The 20,652-nt window shown below is 35.2% G+C and overlaps 1 protein-coding gene and 1 pseudogene across 1 annotated transcript; both read left to right on the plus strand.

Moving 5' to 3' along the window:
• The first annotated feature begins 532 nt into the window (after positions 1–532).
• LOC143582462 (protein SWEETIE-like) lies at positions 533–16,353 on the plus strand. The gene is made up of 48 exons (XM_077065017.1): positions 533–702; positions 1,832–2,039; positions 2,268–2,374; positions 3,151–3,387; positions 3,749–3,838; positions 3,928–4,012; positions 4,170–4,234; positions 4,430–4,534; positions 5,050–5,139; positions 5,232–5,312; positions 5,437–5,505; positions 5,760–5,885; positions 6,279–6,382; positions 6,471–6,603; positions 6,691–6,797; positions 6,889–6,999; positions 7,390–7,554; positions 7,681–7,767; positions 7,902–7,995; positions 8,274–8,342; positions 8,438–8,560; positions 8,641–8,709; positions 8,779–8,883; positions 9,006–9,094; positions 9,192–9,348; positions 9,445–9,594; positions 9,707–9,756; positions 9,835–9,934; positions 10,013–10,069; positions 10,407–10,474; positions 10,795–10,888; positions 11,071–11,255; positions 11,423–11,567; positions 11,647–11,715; positions 11,817–11,873; positions 11,956–12,042; positions 12,123–12,251; positions 12,340–12,540; positions 12,643–13,101; positions 13,228–13,293; positions 13,388–13,485; positions 13,598–13,694; positions 13,769–13,904; positions 13,985–14,292; positions 14,367–14,498; positions 14,582–14,746; positions 14,823–14,948; positions 15,055–16,353. Exons 1-48 carry the CDS (start codon positions 538–540, stop codon positions 16,351–16,353), a joined length of 7,119 nt encoding a protein of 2,372 aa, XP_076921132.1. The 5' UTR covers positions 533–537.
• A 1,318-nt stretch (positions 16,354–17,671) lies between these two features.
• On the plus strand, positions 17,672–19,098 carry LOC143582463 (3-ketoacyl-CoA synthase 6 pseudogene; annotated as a pseudogene).
• The last annotated feature ends 1,554 nt before the right edge of the window (positions 19,099–20,652 follow it).

Genomic DNA, 20,652 nt, shown 5'->3' on the forward strand with positions numbered 1-20,652 from the left:
AGGGTGAGTATTAAGTGCCAAGTGAGAGTGATAATTAATTAAACAAGCTTAATAACACCGGAGCACCAATTTATCATTTTAACGTTTAACAACCGTACAAGGCTATACAACCACATAGCTTTTGTGAACGAACTTAAAATGTTTCCTTATAACCTTTTTCACATGTGAAAGCAATATATATGGCTGTAAAAATTTTAATATCTGCTTAATCACCGGTACTCCACCAACTATCTTTGATTAATCACTGATGATCGGTCAAAACTGAAAATTTTATAAATATAAATTTAGGTATATACATATAAAAAAAATCATATAAATTACAATCCTATTAATCGTTGGTCTATGCCCATCGAGTAATACTTTGTTTTTCATTTGAGTCTCCCAAATAAATAAACACAAGGGAGAGTGTTTTTGCCCTATAGTCCATCATCATCATCATCATCATCATCATCATCATCATGCTTTGTTGGGGCTTCTATTTCTCCTTCTCATGGTTGATCTTGCTCTGGCAATACTGAAGTAGCAGGCAGCAGTCCAATGGCGAAGAATTACGTACGAGAGAACGTACCTCTATCGAGATTCGGAGTGCTGGTGGCACAATTGGAATCTATAGTGGCCTCCGCATCTCACAAGCTACCTGATCCACTCCTCTGCTTCGATCTTCTTTCCGATCTCATTTCCTCCATTGATGAAGAACCCAAGGTATCACCATTCCTAAACCTATTTCAATTTCTTCATCATTCCTAGCTTCCTTTACCATTTGCTTCTTCCTTAACTACTTTAATGCACATAATAATAATCTGTGACCTTAGGTTAGCTAAATGTGAAATCGAATTAAGTTTATTCAATAAACCATAGTTATTACTGGAACTAGACAATATGACAGGCTCCTATTGTGACTTTGAATTTCACATTGAAACTACTTCCAGACTCTAGAGGAATACGAATACAGTATGTATGTATGTATGTATGTATGTATAATGGAATTACTTGATTGGTAAAGTGATGGTTGGATCGAGTGATCGCATTGAGCTTATGACCTAAAGAAACATGTATTCAATCTGTGTCTCATGAAGATTTTGTTCCTTTTACGATTCCAAAACTTGCAGGCAGTTGAATGCTATTTTTTCACAATTAGTGTTACGTAGCTTCCTATAGTATTTGCTTCTTTTCTAACTAGTTAAATGCTCGTAATTTGGTTAACTGAAATCCAATCTGTAATGTCAAGCTTGTTTAGTTATAGGTGGAATGGAAAAATCCATAGCAATTATTGGAACTAGACGATATGACTGACTCCTATTGTGGCTTTAAATTGCACATTGAAATTACTTCTTGACTCCAGAGGAATACAATGTATACGTATGTATAATGGCATCACTTGATTGGTAAAGTGACGTGTTGAGCTTATGAGATAAAGAACATGTGTTCAATTTAGACATTGATTTAGGTAGCATTCACTCTGTTTGAGCAAAATAATTAGCATTTGAAGATAGAGAGATGAACTAATTGCTTTAGCTTTGGAGTTGACATAAGTTTGGATGGTTAAAAAAGGATACTGTAGCGTAAAAGTAATAAAAAATTTGGATTTGGAATAATTCAAGGTTAATCAATTATCAAACCTGAATCCGGTACTAGCAACACTGGAGATAGAAATGCGTTATGGTCAATTGAAAACTGGACTAGTCTCAGAAACAAAACTTTATAGTAAGTAAATCTTGAATCGACAAGTAGGTTATTAATCTCTTAAGTCAAGCATGGGCCTTTTAATTAAGAATGGAGGGAGTTGCAATTTAAGATTTATACATTTGAATAATTGAATTGAAATTTTCAGGAGTCTGTACTTTTGTGGCAAAGGAAATGCGAGGAAGCACTATTTTCTTTGCTGGTTCTTGGTGCAAGGCGCCCTGTACGCCATCTGGCATCTACAGCAATGGGCAAAATCATTTATAAGGGGGACACTATATCAATCTACTCAAGAGTCAGCTCTTTACAGGGCTTTATCTCTGATGGAAAGAAAAGCGAGCCTTTGCGAATAGCTGGTTTGTTCATTTTTTCAACTTTGAATTCTGTTGCATGCATGTCCACATTTGATACAAACTTTATCTGTCTATTTTATAATGGTCATGTACTTATACGATCTATATTCTCTAGTACTTTGTTCTTATTAGACCGCAGTTGCATATAAGAGATCATACAATCAGTATTTGAGTTTATATTGTCAAGGTGAACTTTTTAATGTGTTTTCTGTTGTGCCATTGTGAATACAGGTGCTGCACAATGCTTGGGGGAGCTATATCGGTTATTTGGAAAGAAAATTACATCTGGTTTGCTTGCTACTACAAGCAATGTAGCAAAATTGATGAAGTTTTCTGAGGTAACATTCGAGATCATTTCTTGTTTTGCAGTACTTCACGTTACAACATGTGCCATGAATCATTGTTGATTCTCTTTGATTACTTGTTGGGTTTAGGGGAAGTTCAAATTATGTGTATAATAGTAGTGATGATACTGGAACTTAGAAGGTAATATAGACTTATTATCTCATGTTGGTATAATCCTCAAATATGTTGACATCATAAAAACAATTATTCCTTTGGGATGGTAATAATTTTGGTTTTCTTTTTGTGTTATCCACATAACCGAGGATTATTTTACCACCTAATATTTTAAGCCAATGTTACCTTCTAAGTTCTAATGTCTACTATCATCACAGCTACGTGTACAACTAATAATTATCATTTTTCAATTCTGTTATTGTTTTATTTTGTAGAGGTAATTAAGCAATTTATTTACATACTGAACTATCCCTTAAACATCAACAAGGGCCAAATTCTGCAATCTGACAGTGTAATTGTTATTGGCCCACAATTATTATAATTTTGGCTTGAAAAAAGGGGAAAACACTTACTTTTTTCAATAACAACGTTAGAATATACTTAGTAAGTGCAATGATATTTAGCAAATGAATTTAAATTCCTATTACACCTGTCATATGTATAATGGATTTACTCGGGAGAAAAAGTGTACCCTAGAAATGCTAGTTACTATGTGAACTCTTCCCATTCTCTACTTCTATTTAATCCATATTATTGATAATTAATTATGTGATTATTTTTCTGTTACACCAAGTTTCTTACTGCTTTATTCTAGGATTATGTGAGACGAGAGGCTTTGCAAATGCTTAGAAATGCGCTGGAAGGTTCTGAAGGCAATGGCTCTTTTCCTGCATATGCAGAAGCATTCAGAATAATTATGCGGATGGGTGTTGGAGATAAATCATTTATTGTTAGGAAAGCTGCTGCAAGATGTTTGAAAGCTTTTGCTAATATTGGTGGACCCGGTTTAGGGGTTGGAGAGCTTGAAAATTCCGCCGCTCATTGTGTCAAGGTATCAAGATGGGCAGGTTGGGTAATGGATTAGAACGGGTTGCAACTAACATGTCGGCGACTTGTAAACACTTTCTTTTTGTATTTCGTTTATTGAATTTTATACATATCAAATGCATTATCATTACAAAAACAATATTATACAAAAAGAATCTAATTTATTTTAATAAACAGGGGTTTTATACATTCTGAATACACTTTGGGTGTTTGAGTTTCGACTTGTTTGACTTTTAGTTAAGTTTTATGAGTTAACCCATTTGACCCTTAAGAGAACAAATATAAAAATTGTCCATTTAATGCGTAAATTGTCAATTAGTATGTTACTTTATGGTTTCTTATCTAATATTAACTCATCTTATAAGGCTCTTGAAGATCGTGAATCATCGGTTAGGGATGCTTTTGCAGAAGCTTTGGGAGCCTTGCTTGCTCTAGGAATGAACCCTCAAGCACAGGTATGCCATTCGGGTCTCAAATTTATTTCTTTATTTTCATGCAGTATATTTTGTTTTGTCATGACCATATTACGCTTTTATTCTTCTAGGTGCAACCAAAGGGGAAAAATCAGTCTAATCCGAAAAAACTTGAGGGGAGTTTACAAAAACATCTTATATCTCACTTCAATAAAGGTAAGGGTCGTTTAAGGAAAATAGAAGTAAACTGAAATGTAAAACTTCATTGAACAGAAATAGCTTTACTTGTGAAAGGATCTTATAAAATTTGAACTTTAATGCATTGGGTTTTCTCAATTTATGCTATATTTTGGTAAATATATTATTTTTTCAGCAAGCGGACCTCGTTCAACGAATTTGCGAGTTTGTCTAACTTTATCATGGGTTTTTTTCCTACAAGTAAGTTGTGCCTATTGCTGGTTCTCATGATTTTGTCAGCAACATTTATCCTTATAATTGGTGAATTGCTGTTTACATGCACATTTCACTATTTTTTCTTGAGCAGTTGCAAATTCTGAAGTGATTCAATCGTTTTATTTTCTAATATCTTATTTTATGAATAAGGCTATAAAGTTTTTCTTAAAATACTTTCAGGCCATTCGTCTTAAGTATATGCATCCAGATACCGAGCTTCAAAACTATCTTGTGCAGATTATGGATATGCTTCGTACAGATTCTTCTGTAGATGCACAATCATTGGTAATTCCTTATTATTTTGTAGCCTTAACCTTTTTTTTTTCTTGAGGTGATGACCTGAGAAAAAAAAATTCATAGTATATTTAGGACAAACGAGAATAAAAGAAAAATTGGTATCTAGTGGCAGTTAGTAGCAAACCAAAGTCTAGATTAAGATTAGTAAGTGCCCACTATTACTGTCCCGCTGAATTGTTTTTGTGAATATCTCAGGTTAATTCTAAATTGAAGTGCAATGATTTTACACATACTGAGTTCTCTACTTTCTAATATGTAGATTCTACACCTTTTTTCTAAAAAAATAAAGTTCTTATAAGTACCAGGATTGAATAATCAAGTAATTTGAGTCAACTACATGTTTGTGAAGCAAATGAGCTACATCATTATGTAGTTGCAACCTGTATTTTGCTAGATAATTTGATTATTTTACTTTCTATGGATCTTAACAGAGTTGGTTCTTAGCGGTTTCAATCAAAAGAGTTTCTCAACTTTCTAATATATGTTTTTGTATTTTCTTGTAGGCATGTGTTGTTTATATCCTGCGTGTTGGTGTGATTGATCAAATGACTGAGCCGACACAAAGGGTCTTCTTAGTTAATATTGGGAAGCAGGTTTTCTAAATGACTCGTATATGTCTACTCATTATATGTTATGATCTTGATTTTTTTAGTTTCAACGGTTTGGTGTGAATTTTCTGTTACAGCTTCAGTCCCACGATGCAAGTCCATCAATGAAAATTGCCGCTTTACGCACTTTATCATACGCGCTAAAAACGCTAGGAGAGGTAAGGCTTTTTGAGGTTGTTTTCTGTAATTACTTATGACACATGAGACTAAGGTTGCCAAATGCATCTTGACAGGTTAACTTGTGACTGTGGGTTACTTACGGTTTTCTTTTTCATTTTTCAGGTTCCAGTTGAATTCAAGGAGGTTCTTGATGACACAGCTGTAGCAGCACTGTCTAACTCTTCACCACTTGTATGATATTATTTTATGTTATTCTTTTTCAGTTAAATATGAGATGCATATTGCCTCATACTTGTCTAATAATTGAAAATAATTTAATTTTTATCAATCTTCCATTACATTTCTTTTGTTTCTGACTTTGTTTTGCATTTTTTTTATGATTTGGTAAAAGATTGACAATTTTACAATCTACGTATATTCTATCTGTTCGGTTCTTTCAATTTCTAAGTGCTTATTTGAAGTTTTGGATTCAACATGTTTGCTAGGTACGTGCTGAGTCAGCCTTGACATTGCGTGCACTGGCAGAGATTGATCCAACATGTGTTGGTGGTTTGGTTAATTATGGGGTCACCACACTAAAGGCACTAAGAGAAAATGTGGCATTTGAGAAGGTATGACATGAGATGCATTTTCTTTTTCATAAAAGATTAAAATTTAATCAGTTTTTACCCGGCTGATAATCTGAATATATTTACTCTGAAATTGCTTGGGACTTTGGTAGATTGTATATCTTTTCCTTGTTTGATCAAAATGTATGTTTTCCCAGCCTGAAATGATCAGATTCGTTGCCTTCAATCACTAAATAACATTATCTCACAAATTCATACTTGTTAACAGTCTCTTGAACAAGAATAGTATATATTAAGTATTATGTCAATGCTAATATCTTTATTTCTGTTAAACTGCTAGAAAGCTGTATTGCTGTCAATGTTACTATGTTAGTATCTTTATTCTTATTTAATTCTCAAATACTTATGTATCTTCTTTTCTCACATGGTGTATAGGGACCCAATCTGAGGATTGAGCTTGATTCTTTAAGTGGACAAGCTACAGTTTTGGCTGCACTTGCATCTGTTTCCCCAAAGCTACCTCTTGGTTATCCAGCCAGGTAACATCCACTTTTCATATGCACTTTGGTTGACATTTTTATAATGCTGAAATAATGATTAGTCATTCTTATTTATTTTTGTGCATAGATTGCCCAGAACAATGCTTGATGTTGCTAGAAAAATGCTTACAGAAACTAGTCGAAATCCTGTGGTTGCAACAGTTGAAAAAGAAGCTGGATGGTTGCTTTTATCATCCCTGTTGTCTTCCATGCCAAAGGAGGCTAGTTATCTATTTATTTATCTTTACTTTTGATGATATTATTATGACATACTTCTTGATTATTAAAGGTGCCCATGAATTGTACAGGAGATGGAAGATCAAGTGTTTGATATTCTTTCTTTATGGACTGATGTCTTTAGTCGTGCCCAAGATCATCAAGTAGATCCAACAGAGGATCTGTCTTCTAAAATAAGGTTTAACATTTTTGCCATTTTGTTTAGATATGACTTCTATAATATAAATGTTGTTTAGTTGAATTAACATTTCCTGTGTTTTTTTTTCTAGAGTGTGGTCTGCTGCAGTTGATGCCCTAATAGCATTTATAAGATGTTTTGTTTCTCCTGATGCTTTGAACAAAGGGATCTTGCTCCAACCAGTACTGTTATACCTTAGTCGGTATGACTAAAATCAAATAATGCTAATACTATATTTCAGCTACCCGAGTTCATTTATGAACAGAAAGGGAAGGAAAAGAAAATTTTATTCTTATCTTTTCTTTTGGCATCATCTCTTTCTTTTTTATTTTCTTTCCTTTCTAATCTTTCCAATTTGGAAAGACACAATTTTTCTTATTTTACTCTTTAGTTTCTCTCCCCTCCCTCCTTTTCTTTCCTTTAATGAAACTCGGGAACACCCTTTTTATATTTTCCTTCCCTTTCCTTCTTTAAATGAAACTCGGGAACACAACAAATGTTTTCCATCCCTCATTTTCCTTCCTTTTCCTCCTTTAAATGAAACTCGGGAACACAGTGTAATTGTATTAACACAATGTATGATGAATAACAGGGCATTATCCTATATTTCTTCCGTATCAATCAAGGCGAATGATGCAAAGCCTTTTATGGATGTATTCATCAGCAGAATACTGATAGCTTATCAGTCACTTTATGATCCAATGGCATACAAGAGTGACCATCCTCAACTTATTCAAATATGCACAAGTCCGTTCAGGTAATTAATGTGTATTTCTATGCAGAATCCTATGTTTCTGTATACTTTTTTATGTCATGGTGGATTTCACTGCAATCGTTGTTACATCTATTCGTCTTATAACCTTTTATGGGTTTTGGGAAACAGAGAAGCATCCAAGTATGAAGAAAGCTCCTATTTGAGGATACTTTTGGACAGCAGAGATGCTTGGTTAGGTCCTTGGATTCCTGGAAGGTATATACATATAAACTACATTGGTCCTTGTTTGCAATCTCAAACATTGGATCCATGATTCTTAAAAATTCTGCGTGTGTGCAGACTCTTTTTTCGTTGAAAATATGTAGTTGTTTATTCTTGTTGGCACATAGGGATTGGTTTGAAGATGAGTTTCGAGCATTTCAAGGTGGAAAAGATGGTGTTTTGCCTTGTGTTTGGGAGAATGAGCTCCCTAGTTTTCCTCAGGTAGAATGGATTATCCTCTGATACACAGACACGCATATATATTCCTTGTTATAAAGGAAGAAAGTCTTATAAGTATTTAATCTTGATTCATCTGCTGGCTAAACCATTGTGTACAATGTACCTATGTGTTTTGATGTAGTTGAATATTCTTCAAGTTCATTTTCTGAATATGTAGCTTCTTGGGTCTTCAATATTGTCTGTTTTAACTTTATTTCTAAATTAGTATTTGTATTCTTTAGTGAAATTGTATTTGCTACACTTATTGGTTGAATATGCAGCCGGAGACTATTAGCAAGATGCTGGTAAACCAAATGGTTCTTTGCTTTGGGGTCATGTTTGCTACTCAGGTAGTATTTTCTTAGTGTGCATTCCTTTCCTTTTTTTTAATGGTTGTTAAACATTTTTGGATGCCAATTTTAACTTAATCTCAATATTACCCCAGGATAGTAGTGGGATGTTATCACTTCTTAGCATACTTGAACAGTGTCTAAAAACTGGAAAGAAACATGCTTACCATGCAGCTAATGTCACAAACGTATGCGTGGGATTACTTTCTGGGTTAAAGGTGCTAATACTCTCTTTGTTTCATTAACAACATACATATCCGAAACCGGTCTAATATTGGCTCATTATACCTTTTTCTAGGCCATGGTTGCATTACGACCCCAATCACTAGATATGGATACATTAAATGCAATACAGGGGATCTTTCAGGTTCTTTATGATTTGATTTTACGTTTTACTTTTTAATTGGTTATTAAAAGTTACTTTTTTCTGTGACAGGGTATTCTAGCTGAGGGGGCAATCTGTGAATCACAACGCAGAGCATCATCAGAAGGGATTGGTCTATTAGCTCGCCTAGGAAACGATACGTTTACTGCCAGATTGGTATATTTTTCACCATACTTACATAAATAAAGTTATGATTTTAGTTTTATAAATATTATTGTGCATATTAATCATGTGGCATGTTCAAATTTCTGATCCATATATTCTTTTGTTTCAACCAGACTAGATCACTGCTTGCTGATGTAACTGGGGCAACAGATTCTAACTATGCTGGATCAATTGCTCTTGCTCTTGGTTGCATCCACCGCAGGTATGCTACATCATCTAAAACATCATTATAATATTGACATGATATTTTTGGGTTTTTCTGAAAGGAAAAGATTTCATCGTTGACATGTTGCCTGCAGTGCAGGAGGGATGGCATTATCGACTTTAGTACCTTCCACTGTGAGCACTATCTCATTACTAGCTAAGAGTCCAATACCTAGTTTACAAGTATGGGCTTTGCATGGACTTCTTTTAACTGTAGAAGCTGCTGGCTTGTCATATGTGTCACATGTTCAGGTATTATCCTTTTTTATTTCTCCACTTCTTCTCTCTAATGTAACAAAAATTTGGAGCATTTATATCATTTATTATAAATTTATAATCTATCTGCAGGCCACACTTGGGCTTGCTTTGGACATCCTTTTGTCAGAGGAGAATGGATGGGTTGTGCTTCAGCAAGAAATAGGTCACCTCATAAATGCAGTAGTTGCTGTTCTTGGTCCTGAACTGCACCCTGGAAGTATATTCTTTTCCCGCTGCAAGGTTATTTTTTTCTTTCAGCTTTTCATTTTCTTTTTGTTTTACGATAATAATAGTACGGCTCAGAAAATATATTTCTGTTATGTGCAGCAATTAACTGTGTGTTTTTGTACAGTCTGTCATTGCAGAGATAAGCTTGCAGCAAGAAACAGCAACACTTCTCCAGTAAGTAAACCTTACTATTCATTTACATACTATTTGTTTTAGACCTTTTATGTATGTATTGTTTTGCTAATCTGACAGGAGTGTTCGCTTTACACAACAACTTGTCCTCTTTGCTCCCCAAGCAGTTACAGTTCATTCTCATGTGAAAATCCTCCTCTCAACTCTTTCATCAAGACAGGTAATTGTTGATAACGACGTTCAAAGTACATTTATAATGCATTTCTGTGGTCCTGAAACTGTTTCACCTTTGCAACAGCCAACTTTGAGACATCTTGCAGTGGCCACTCTACGGCATCTCATTGAAAAGGACCCGGTATGTAAATACTTTTTCAACTGTATTTTTCTCCTCATTATATGGATGCTCATGTGCATAAGCATTCTTTTCCTATTGGTATAGCTTATAATAAATAGATTACATCCTGACATCATTGGAAATTAAGTTTTCTGGGTTTTCTATATAAGAAGCTATTTTCTTAATTTGATCATAATCAGCGGTTGCTTCTTTACTGTTTTTTAAGTACCAGTTCAAAATGTGAGCTTGCAAATTGTCGTTTAGTATCTTCCCTGAGTTCTATTATTGTCTATGTTAGAAGCATTAACTTGGTTCTTATCTGCTTATCATGCCAATTTACTGATGGGACTAATTGCAGGATTCCATTATCAATGAACAGATAGAAGAAAACTTGTTCCACATGCTAGATGAGGAAACTGACAATGAGTATGTATCCCCGGTATTCCTATACATCTTTAAGTTCCAATAGTCTTAAGGATATGTTATGACAATAGTCAAGGATCTGTTATGACAATAGTCTTTTAGGATCTGTTATGACATTATGTATAATCAATAGTGGCAATCGTTCAGCTTGACGGTAGTGGCATTCCTTACACTTTGTAGTTATATATGTTTTATGATGCTCTGTTAAATGTGTGTTACTCTGCAACATATGCCATTAGATAGTTACATTCTAATCTTTCTGCAGACATACAACATATTTCTTATTTAATGCGTGACTTTTAAAATTTCATTTGTTACCACAGGATTGGGAGTTTGGTGAAAAATACAATTATGCGATTGCTATATGCATCATGCCCATCATTTCCATCTAGGTGGCTATCAATATGTCGCAACTTGGTACACTTAACTCCCCTTCCTATTAATATTATTATTGTGTATCTTCTTATATAATGTTGTTTTTAAGCATCATGTAATATTGTGATTGTATCTACATACCCATCTACTTTATGAAAAAAGTAGAAACAAAAAATGAAGCTCAAAAGGAAAATTTGACTGTTGAATGTTGAAATCTTAATCAGGTTCTTGCTACGTCAAGTGGAAATATTAGAACCAATAAAGAATTGGAGGACGATTCTGTTAGTGGCCCTGGTGGGGACACATCATATGGAGAAGATGACGAGAACATGGTTTCTAACTCTCAAGGATTACCTAATTCTGCCAGAGACAAATACCTCAGATATCGAACAAGAGTATTTGCTTCAGAGTATGTGAATCTTATCTTATTTAAATAATAGTTACAGAACACGTTTGTGCTTCATGCTTAGCTTCTTTTCATGTATCTTCTATAGTTTTGTTCTTTACCATATGCAAAAACTAAATAACTTGCAATGTATTTGGATTGGTTTAACTTATGTATCCTTTTGGAACCAGGTGCTTGAGTCATGTACCAGATGCAGTTGGTCAAAATCCTGCTCACTTTGATCTATCATTAGCAAGAAGCCGGCGAGCCAATAACCTGTTATATTGTGACTGGTTAGTCCTCCATGTTCAAGAGCTCATATCTCTTGCTTATCAGGTGATGCGTCATTTAATTATAATATCATTTGGAACCACCTGTTGCCATTATTAACTAGTGATTAAAATATTATTCATAGATAAGCACAATTCAATTTGAACACATGAGGCCAATTGGTGTGGGTCTCCTAAGTACTATTCTGGACAAGGTACATATCTGTAATCTAATTAAAAGAATGTATAACACCAATTACTAGTTATGATAATTACTGGGATTTATTTTTTTATTTTTTTTGTATATGATCTTTAGTTTGGCAAGGTACCAGACCCTGAGCTCCCTGGACATTTATTATTGGAACAGAATCAGGTATGCTGCTAAATATTGTTTAAATCTGCTGCCATTTACCTTATTTACTAACTATAAAACCAAATATTATTTAAAATATCAGGCCCAGCTTGTTTCTGCTGTTCGTACAGCATTGGACGCATCATCTGGACCTATTCTCTTGGAAGCAGGTCTACTGCTGGCTTCTAAGGTTCAGTACACAAACATACTTTAGTTCATTCTGTGAAAAACTGGTTTTCGTTAGGGTAAACTGATAGACGACTTTTGCAGATATTAACAAGTGGTATGATCAGTGGCGACCAGTTAGCAGTTAAACGTATATTTGCACTGCTTTCTCAACCCCTTGAGGACTTTAAAGACCTTTATTATCCATCATTTGCTGAATGGGTTTCATGCAAGGTATCCCTTTCATTCACTTAGGTTTTTTTTCTTTTCTTTTTTTTTTCCCCAATCTTCTTTCTACTGAAAATCTCTGTTTTTTTTGTAGATCAAGATAAGACTTCTAACTGCTCATGCATCTCTCAAATGTTACACATATGCGTTCTTGAGGAGACAGCATAGCATCCCGGAGGAATATCTTGGACTATTACCATTATTCTCAAAAAATTCAAATACGTTGGGCAAGTACTGGTTATCTCTGTTAAAGGATTACAGTTATGTATGCTTCCACACACGTCCTCATATGCATGTAAGCTATGCATCTATTTATATACTTCATATTTTTTGAACAAGCTTCCGCACACGTCCTCATATGCATGTTCAAATTAAAATTTCTCTGTTCTTTTTCCAGTGGAAACCATTTCTTGATGGAATTCAATCCTCTTTGGTTGCCAAAAAGTTAAAGCATTGTTTAGAAGAATCCTGGCCGTTTATCTTGCAAGCAGTTTCTCTTGATGCAGTTCCAGTAAATATGGACGTGAGTGAATCTTCTAGAACAGCAGATGACACATCCAAAAGTGTCTTTTTCTCTGGATACAATATGGTGGAACTACAACAACAGGATTATCAGTTTCTATGGAGCTTTTCTTTGCTTGTTCTCTTTCAAGGACAACATGCTACTCCTGATGAAACCATTATTCCATTAGATTATGTAAAATCCAACTTTGGCAGTGATTCACCAGTTGCTGACACACACTCAAAAGCTATGAAGTTTTATGAAATCATTTTTCCAGTTTTCGGGTTTCTTTCTGCTGAAAAGTTTTTCCAGACTGGATTTCTTACTATTGATATATGCAAGGAATTGCTGCAGGTGATTTTTTAAAGTGTCTTAACCCTTAATTCAATATCTGTTTGTCAGCGTCTTTACTCTTATAAATGATGCTATCAGTTATTTGGGTTTCTTATTTAGTAGCAAGGTTAACCTTTATGAATATAGGTCTTTTCATATTACGTCTTCATGGAGGATATATTGGATAGTCATGCAATCTCAGTTCTATCACAGGTAAATAATAAATGGTTAATTTTAAACTTATGGCACTGTAGTCAATTTTTTAGTTGTATTCGGGGTGAAAGTTTGATGCATGCTTCTTCTACAGATTGTTAAGAACTGCCCTAAAGATTTCATTGAAACTGAAGATTTTGCGTATCAAGCTGCTGAACTTTGTATGTCATTCATGTTCAAATTTCTACAAAGGTAACTCAAAACAACAAACTCTTTGCCGTCTACTTACTTTCAGGACTAGTTATGTAATAAAGTTATAACCATAAATTACCATTTTTTTAAATATTATTTTGCTTTGTGTCAGTGCCAATGCAACTCCATCCAGTCACTCAACCTGGGAGGATAAAATTTCTCTATCTTTTACTACAGCAACAAATCTTTTGATGCGTCTAGATCCCAAGGTAACTGTTTCCTCATCAACCACATACTAATAATTCTTTTAATATATTTTATCATTTTATTAACATTTGAACAGAAGCAAGTTCAACTAGCATTGGCGTTTCTCATTATTGGATATAAATGCGTTGGAGAAGCTTCAAATGATGCATTCTTGTTGAAACCTGTTAATTATGTTCAATCTCTGGTCACCATTCTGAAAAAGCTCCTTATTGGTGAGCCTTATTTTATTCAATATTTATTATGCATTTTTTATAACCTATTGCAGTATATCATTTTTTAACCTGTTTGGCAGGAAAACCCACACTGGATGATGATGATCTTTGCTATTTAAGGACTATGACCAGGGCTTGTCTTAATATGAATGTTAATCTAACCAATAACTGTGTCAAGAGCATTCATTTGTCAGAGGACAAGATGACTAACTCCCAATTATCGTTAAAGAAGCTTGTTTTCTCTCTTGAGCAGATTATCACATTTGCTAAATTAACATATGAGATCGAACTTATTAGAGAGAATCAAGAGAATAAACCCGTATTCTACAGCATGTTATGGCTATGCACAAATTCTTTCCGTCAGGTTCTTAATGATCAAAACATACAGGTTAGAGCATTCAACACCTGCAGCAAAAAAGATTATAATATATAAGACATCTTACAAAATAAAAATGTGTGCAGGTTCAGGCCATCACCTTGCAAACACTAATAGGTATACTACGCGATTCCAGTACTGAAAACAACACATTTCTAACATTCTTTATTGGGGAGCTTCTTAATGATATTTTTAAGGTCATCAAGCAAGTTTTAAAGGTATTATTTCAATTGAATTTCCCTCTCATTTCTGATTTCCAGTCTATGGTTTTCATAATTTTGAAAATTGTTATTTTTGACAGAAACCTGTTAAAAGGGAAGCAGTAACCGTTGCTGGAGATTGTTTGAAAATCTTGATGCTTTTGCATACATCCTCTAAAGCACCAGAATCTCAAAGAAGTTCGATGAGCCTTCTTCTTGAAGCAATTGTTATGGTTTTGTTAGCTTCAGAAAATGATTTCTCTCAGGTGATAACAAAACCAAACCTTTTATTTTGTTTTGATAATATTTTAGGAATATCCAATTTATGCATTTTTATTATAGGAGGTCAATGATTTAAAAAGCGCTTCCATAAGACTTGTTTCTCAACTTGCTCAAAGCCCAACATCTGCAGTCTACTTCAAGGATGCTTTATTAACAATGCCAGTTACACGAAGGCAAAAACTGCAGGTTTAAATGAATACTTTAAATTATTTCTTGTTCGTGTTGTTATTGTCTTACAAAATGAGTGAAATCAAACTTATTTTATCCTGACAACCAATTTTTGCACATTCAGGATGTAATCCGTGCGTCAGTAACACAAGAACAAATTTCAACCGCGCCTAAATCCTCTATTCCACCTTTGGTGATCAAAATGCCATCACAAAGAGAAGAAATTATTCCGCCTCCTCCAATAGTCAATAAAGTCAACGACCATGCAAATGAAGAAAAAGAAGAGCATGATGGTGGTGATGAGGATGATGATGATTGGGACAATTTCCAGTCTTTTCCCGCAACAAACGAACCTACTAAATCAAATTCAGATGACGTGGCGTTCCAAGAAAACACAAATTCCATAAAGACCGAGAGCACAAGTTCAAGCTCCAGCGAAGAGGACGAAACCACCTTCACAGAACGTTTGCACCTTGACTTTAGCCAAGACCATATGTTTGAATATGATAATGCTGGCGACGCGTTTGAAAATGAAGATGAAGATAACCCAAGTGATGAACATGATGATTCGGATGAATATTCTAGAGAAGAATATAGTGATAGATCAGGCGGTGAAGATGAGGTGGAAGTAGAAGAGGAAGATAATGAAGAAGATGAAGAGTCGGATGGAGATATATTAAGTCATATTGATAGGGTTCTAATTGATATGGTTGAAGAAAGCTCCAAATCTTCATCTACTACTTCTGAATCTGATAATGAAGTTGAAGAGGAGTCAACTCATAGTAATGCTGCATCTGACAAAGACGATAATGAAGAGAAAGGGTCGAGTAGTAACAGTAATGGTGCATCCGATAAGGATGGGAATGATGAAAAGTCAACTCATAGCAATTCTGCATCTGAGAAGGATGAGAATGATGAAAGGTCAGCTCATACTAATGCTGCAGTGGATGACATGAATGAAGAAAAAAAGTCAACTCATAGTAATTCTGAGTCAGAGAAGAATGGGAGTGAAGAACACGGGTCAACGGCTCACAGTAATGCTGCACCAGAGGACGGAAATGAAGAACACGGGTCAACGACTCACAGTAATGCTGCACCGGAGGACGGAAATGAAGAACACAGGTCAATGACTCACAGTAATGCTGCACCGGAGGACGGAAATGAAGAACACGGGTCAATGACTCACAGTAATGCTGCACCAGAGGACGGAAACGAAGAACATGGGTCAATGACTCACAGTAATGCTGCACCCGAGGATGGGGCCGAAGAACACGGGCCAATTACTCATAGTAACGAACAAGATGTAGACTTTTCGGGTGAACACTCTGTTTCTGGGTCTGGGAATGAAGAAAAAGGGTCAGATCTGAATCATAGTTATGGTGAATTGGAGAAGGATGAAGGTGCACCGCCTTCAGGAGGCTAAAGATTCACCATAGGTATATTATTATATATCATATTTGTGGTACCAAGTCACAGTCGGATTCTTTTGCGCGTGACCAGATGAGAAAAAGGTGTATTTGTTGATACAATTAGAGGCTTGAGGCTATAGCTTATGTTTATGTGTCCCATACTCCCATGGTTTCAATGGTTTTTGCCACAGATGTTTTGGAAATGTTGTGTCACTAGTTTTTTGAACTATATCTGGTTACACTTTTGTTGTATTTTTAAAATATTATTTTTTATCATCATATCATACTTTTGCTGAATTATACATCAACAATGGATTGCTCTTGTGAGCTGCCCAAAAACAGTTTCATGGGTATTGAACACAAAATGGATATGCTTAATCATCACAAGAATCAACTCAACAAGTGCAACGTGTTCGATCATGTTAACGGTCTAGTTTCTGTAGCATGGAGTCTGCCATGTAAGGAGAAGTTGATAATTATGGAACAGGCAAAACAATGACGAAAAACATATCAAGGCATAGCAACAATATTTGCATGCTTTAGATGCGTGTGGAACCAGGGATTTATGGTTTCTATAAGATTTTAATCACATGTTTACTATTTTTATTAGTTTTTCTACAATTTGCCTTTGCAACAAGAGTCCTGGACACAATCATGTTCCTTTATATAATATAAAATTTAAATTAAAATCATTTGATTAATCAGTATTAAACTTAAAACCTTAATTTGATAAGTATTTTAAAAACAAGAAACATGATCAAATACATTTTATTCTTAACATGAAAACAGTGAGAACCAATTTGCTGTTATTATTAGGTTTATTTTTATAAATGTTTTCTATTATTTTTTGTTCGCATTTGCTAATTTTCGATTATGAGACGTTATAAATATTTGCTTATTTATATTTTGTTGTTATTATAAAATTTTTTTTTGCTGATATAAGTATATGTTAGTATTTGATGTTATTATTTTGTTCTTGATTTTAATTCTTTTGTTGTAATTTTTAGGTTTTTTTTCTTTGTTATTACAAATAATTGTTTATGTAGATTGGTATTATAGTTGATATTGTGTCTTACGTTCTCATTTTTTTTATAAATTGATATTATTTCCTACGTTCTCATGTTAAGACTAAAATGCACATTAACCTTCCCCTAAAAAACAAAAACAAAAAAATAGTAATATCATTAAACTTAAAACTGAATTTCAATATTCAAAACATAATACAAAACACTTAAAGCTGAGTTTATTATAAATGCAACGTAAAGTAATAATCACATTTTTGCAATCTCATGCACATACAAACACCATCTTCCAAGCCTCCTATCCTCAACAATGCCGGACAACTCACCCGCTTTCGCGGCCTCCGTCAACCGATACCTCACTGATCACACCCACACCCTTTCATACTTCCTGATAGTCTCCATCGCCACCACCGCAGCCGTTCAACTCCTGCGCCTCGATCACATTCAAGCAGCATTCACCTTCATCTCAATGATCATCACCATATACCTTGTCTCAAAACCTAGCCCCGTCTACCTCGTCGATTTCTCCTGCTACAATCCTTCAAAGGCATTCGATCACCGTTCTCTTTCTTCATGGAGAGCTCTGAAATAATACGGAAAAACAAGCGAAAAAGCCTTGAGTTCCAAGTGCGGATACTAGAACGGTCAGGATTAAGTGAAGAGACGTGTTTAGCGCCAGGTTTTCATTACATCCCACCTAAACTGACTATGAACGACGCGAAAGTCGAAGCTGAACTCGTGATATTCTCCGCAATGGACTCGTTGATCGCGAAAACAAATCTGAAACCTACGGACATTGACGTTCTAATAGTGAACTGCAGCGTGTTTTCTCCTCCACCTTCGCTTGCAGCAATGGTGATAAACAAGTACAAATTCAGGAGTGATGTTAGATGCTACAATTTAACTGGTATGGGATGCAGCGCGGGATTAATCTCCGTCGATTTAGCGAGAATATTGTTTCAAAGTCATCCAAACTCAAATGCTATAGTGATTAGTACTGAAATTATTACTCCGAATTATTACGAAGGAAATGAGCGCGAAATGCTCCTTCCGAATTGCTTGTTCAGATTAGGAGCGGCCGCAGTGTTATTATCAAACAAACGCTGTGAACGAAACCGATCAAAGTACAAACTCGTCAACATCATCAGAACGCATAAAGCTTCCGATGAGAAGTCCTACAAATGCATTCATCAAGAGGAGGATCCAGAAGGTAATTTAGGTATCAAGTTATCGAAAGATCTATCGGTAATCGGCGGAGAAGCATTGAAATCGAACATCATGACCCTAGGTCCATCGGTGTTACCGCTATCCGAGCAATTTCGCTTCGTTTTCAATCTCATTGGCCAGAGATTATTTAAACAAAAATGGAATATTTACGTGCCGGATTTTACGCAGGCGTTCGAGCACTTTTGCATACACGCAGGCGGTAGGTCGGTGATAAATGAGGTGCAGAAGAGCCTCCGGTTATCAGTGGAGCACAGTGAGCCGTCGAGGATGACATTACACCGGCTTGGGAACACGTCATCCTCCTCGTTGTGGTATGAGCTTAGTTATATAGAAGCGAAAGGGAGGATGAAGAAAGGAGACAGGGTTTGGCAAATAGCGCTTGGTAGCGGGTTTAAGTGTAATAGTGCCGTGTTGAAGTGTAACCGGAGCATTGAAACAGACAGATCAGGACCGTGGGAGGATTGCATTGATCGGTACCCGGTGCATATCCCGGAGTTGGTAAAACTGTGACCTTTGATTACTTATGAAAGTTGATCATATTGTTTGAAAGCTTCAAAATTATTATGTTCTATTGTTATTGATTCAATCTTTATGTTATTTATCATATATAAGTGTCTACTATTTATCACTATTCACTACATATCATTTTGCACAAACAAATAAGTTCACTCGTTATATTTTTATGACGGATAGTGATGACAAGGAGTGACTGCCAAGGTGGTGGCAGTGGTTGTAGAGACGGGCAACCGTGGTGGATACAGTAGTCGCGGTCAAGACGATGAGGTAGATACCCGTTTAAGTTTTAAGAATTTATATAAAAGTTCGTATTTAGATTTTAGGAGTTACTTTAAAAGCATTGGCATTTAAAACTTTATCAATAGGAGCACGACGCGATTTTGAATATGTCTTGAGTTAAGATTAACGTATTTGACACAAATATATGAGTTACGTTCAATTTCTTCTATTAACCCGTTAACTAGACTCGCCTGGAACCCCTATTTTTAATACACCAAAATAAACCTACAAGTAAATTTTTTTTATTTAGCTCAAATTTAAGAAAATATCATCACCACCACATAAATTGGGAAAATTGAGTTGTATTCAAAAGGGATAATGGAATTTAATAATTTGAAGTTTGACTAGTTAGCCGATATTAATCCCAATTTAAGAAATTCATGTGATACTCCCAACTTGAAAACTATTTTCATCCACCGAGTCTTTTCTAACTGAAATCTAACCCAATTTTTTTGAGACGTGGACGCTGACATGGGACAAACATTTGTAATTTGATGATGTGGCTGCCTATGTGGCACTCTCATCACAACCTCACCTTCACTTCCACCACCACTGCCATCAGACATCACCATCACCCACCCACCCACCACCATTAGCCACCCTAAAAACCCAACCATTTTGGCTCTTGATGGTGGTGCTTGTGGTGGAGATGGCGATGGTGTTGGAGGTGAGGTGAAGGTGGGCTGAGTTGGTGATGAGAGTGCCCCATATATAAAGTATCCACCTCATCATAAAACAAATGTTTGTGCCATGTTAGTGTCCACACCACAAAAAAAAACTAACTAGGTTAAACCCCAATTAGAAATGGTTCAGTAGAAGAAAATAGTTTGCAAATTGAGACCGCCAGAATTTTTTAAGTTTGAATTAATATCAAAGTTAAGCTTATTAGAATCCAATATTCCTATACAAAATAAAGTGTTTTTTCTCTCATAAATACAAAGATACTTTATTTTGAATATAACTCGATATTTAAATTTTTAAAAAATAGTTAAAAGAGTTAAACGCACAACCCACCCATCCAGCAGCTTACCCAATTTACATGCAATTTCAAATTTTACCAAGAAACACACTCTCCTTTCATAAACTACCTATTGATATGAAAGGGTAATTCTTCGAACGCTGCATACGAATTTTGTGATGAAAGGAAGAACAAAAGCATTTATCCTACCTACTGAGTTTTTTCAGAACGGCAACACACACTACCAAATTCTGGACATTCTAAACTTCATCTAAATACCTCAAATACTTTAAACTGTGAACCCTCATTCC

The sequence above is a fragment of the Bidens hawaiensis genome, unplaced genomic scaffold, assembly GCF_021521415.1.
Source record: "Bidens hawaiensis isolate Kalapana, Puna unplaced genomic scaffold, B.hawaiensis_p1.1 tig00031751_1, whole genome shotgun sequence".
Lineage (NCBI taxonomy): Eukaryota > Viridiplantae > Streptophyta > Magnoliopsida > Asterales > Asteraceae > Bidens > Bidens hawaiensis.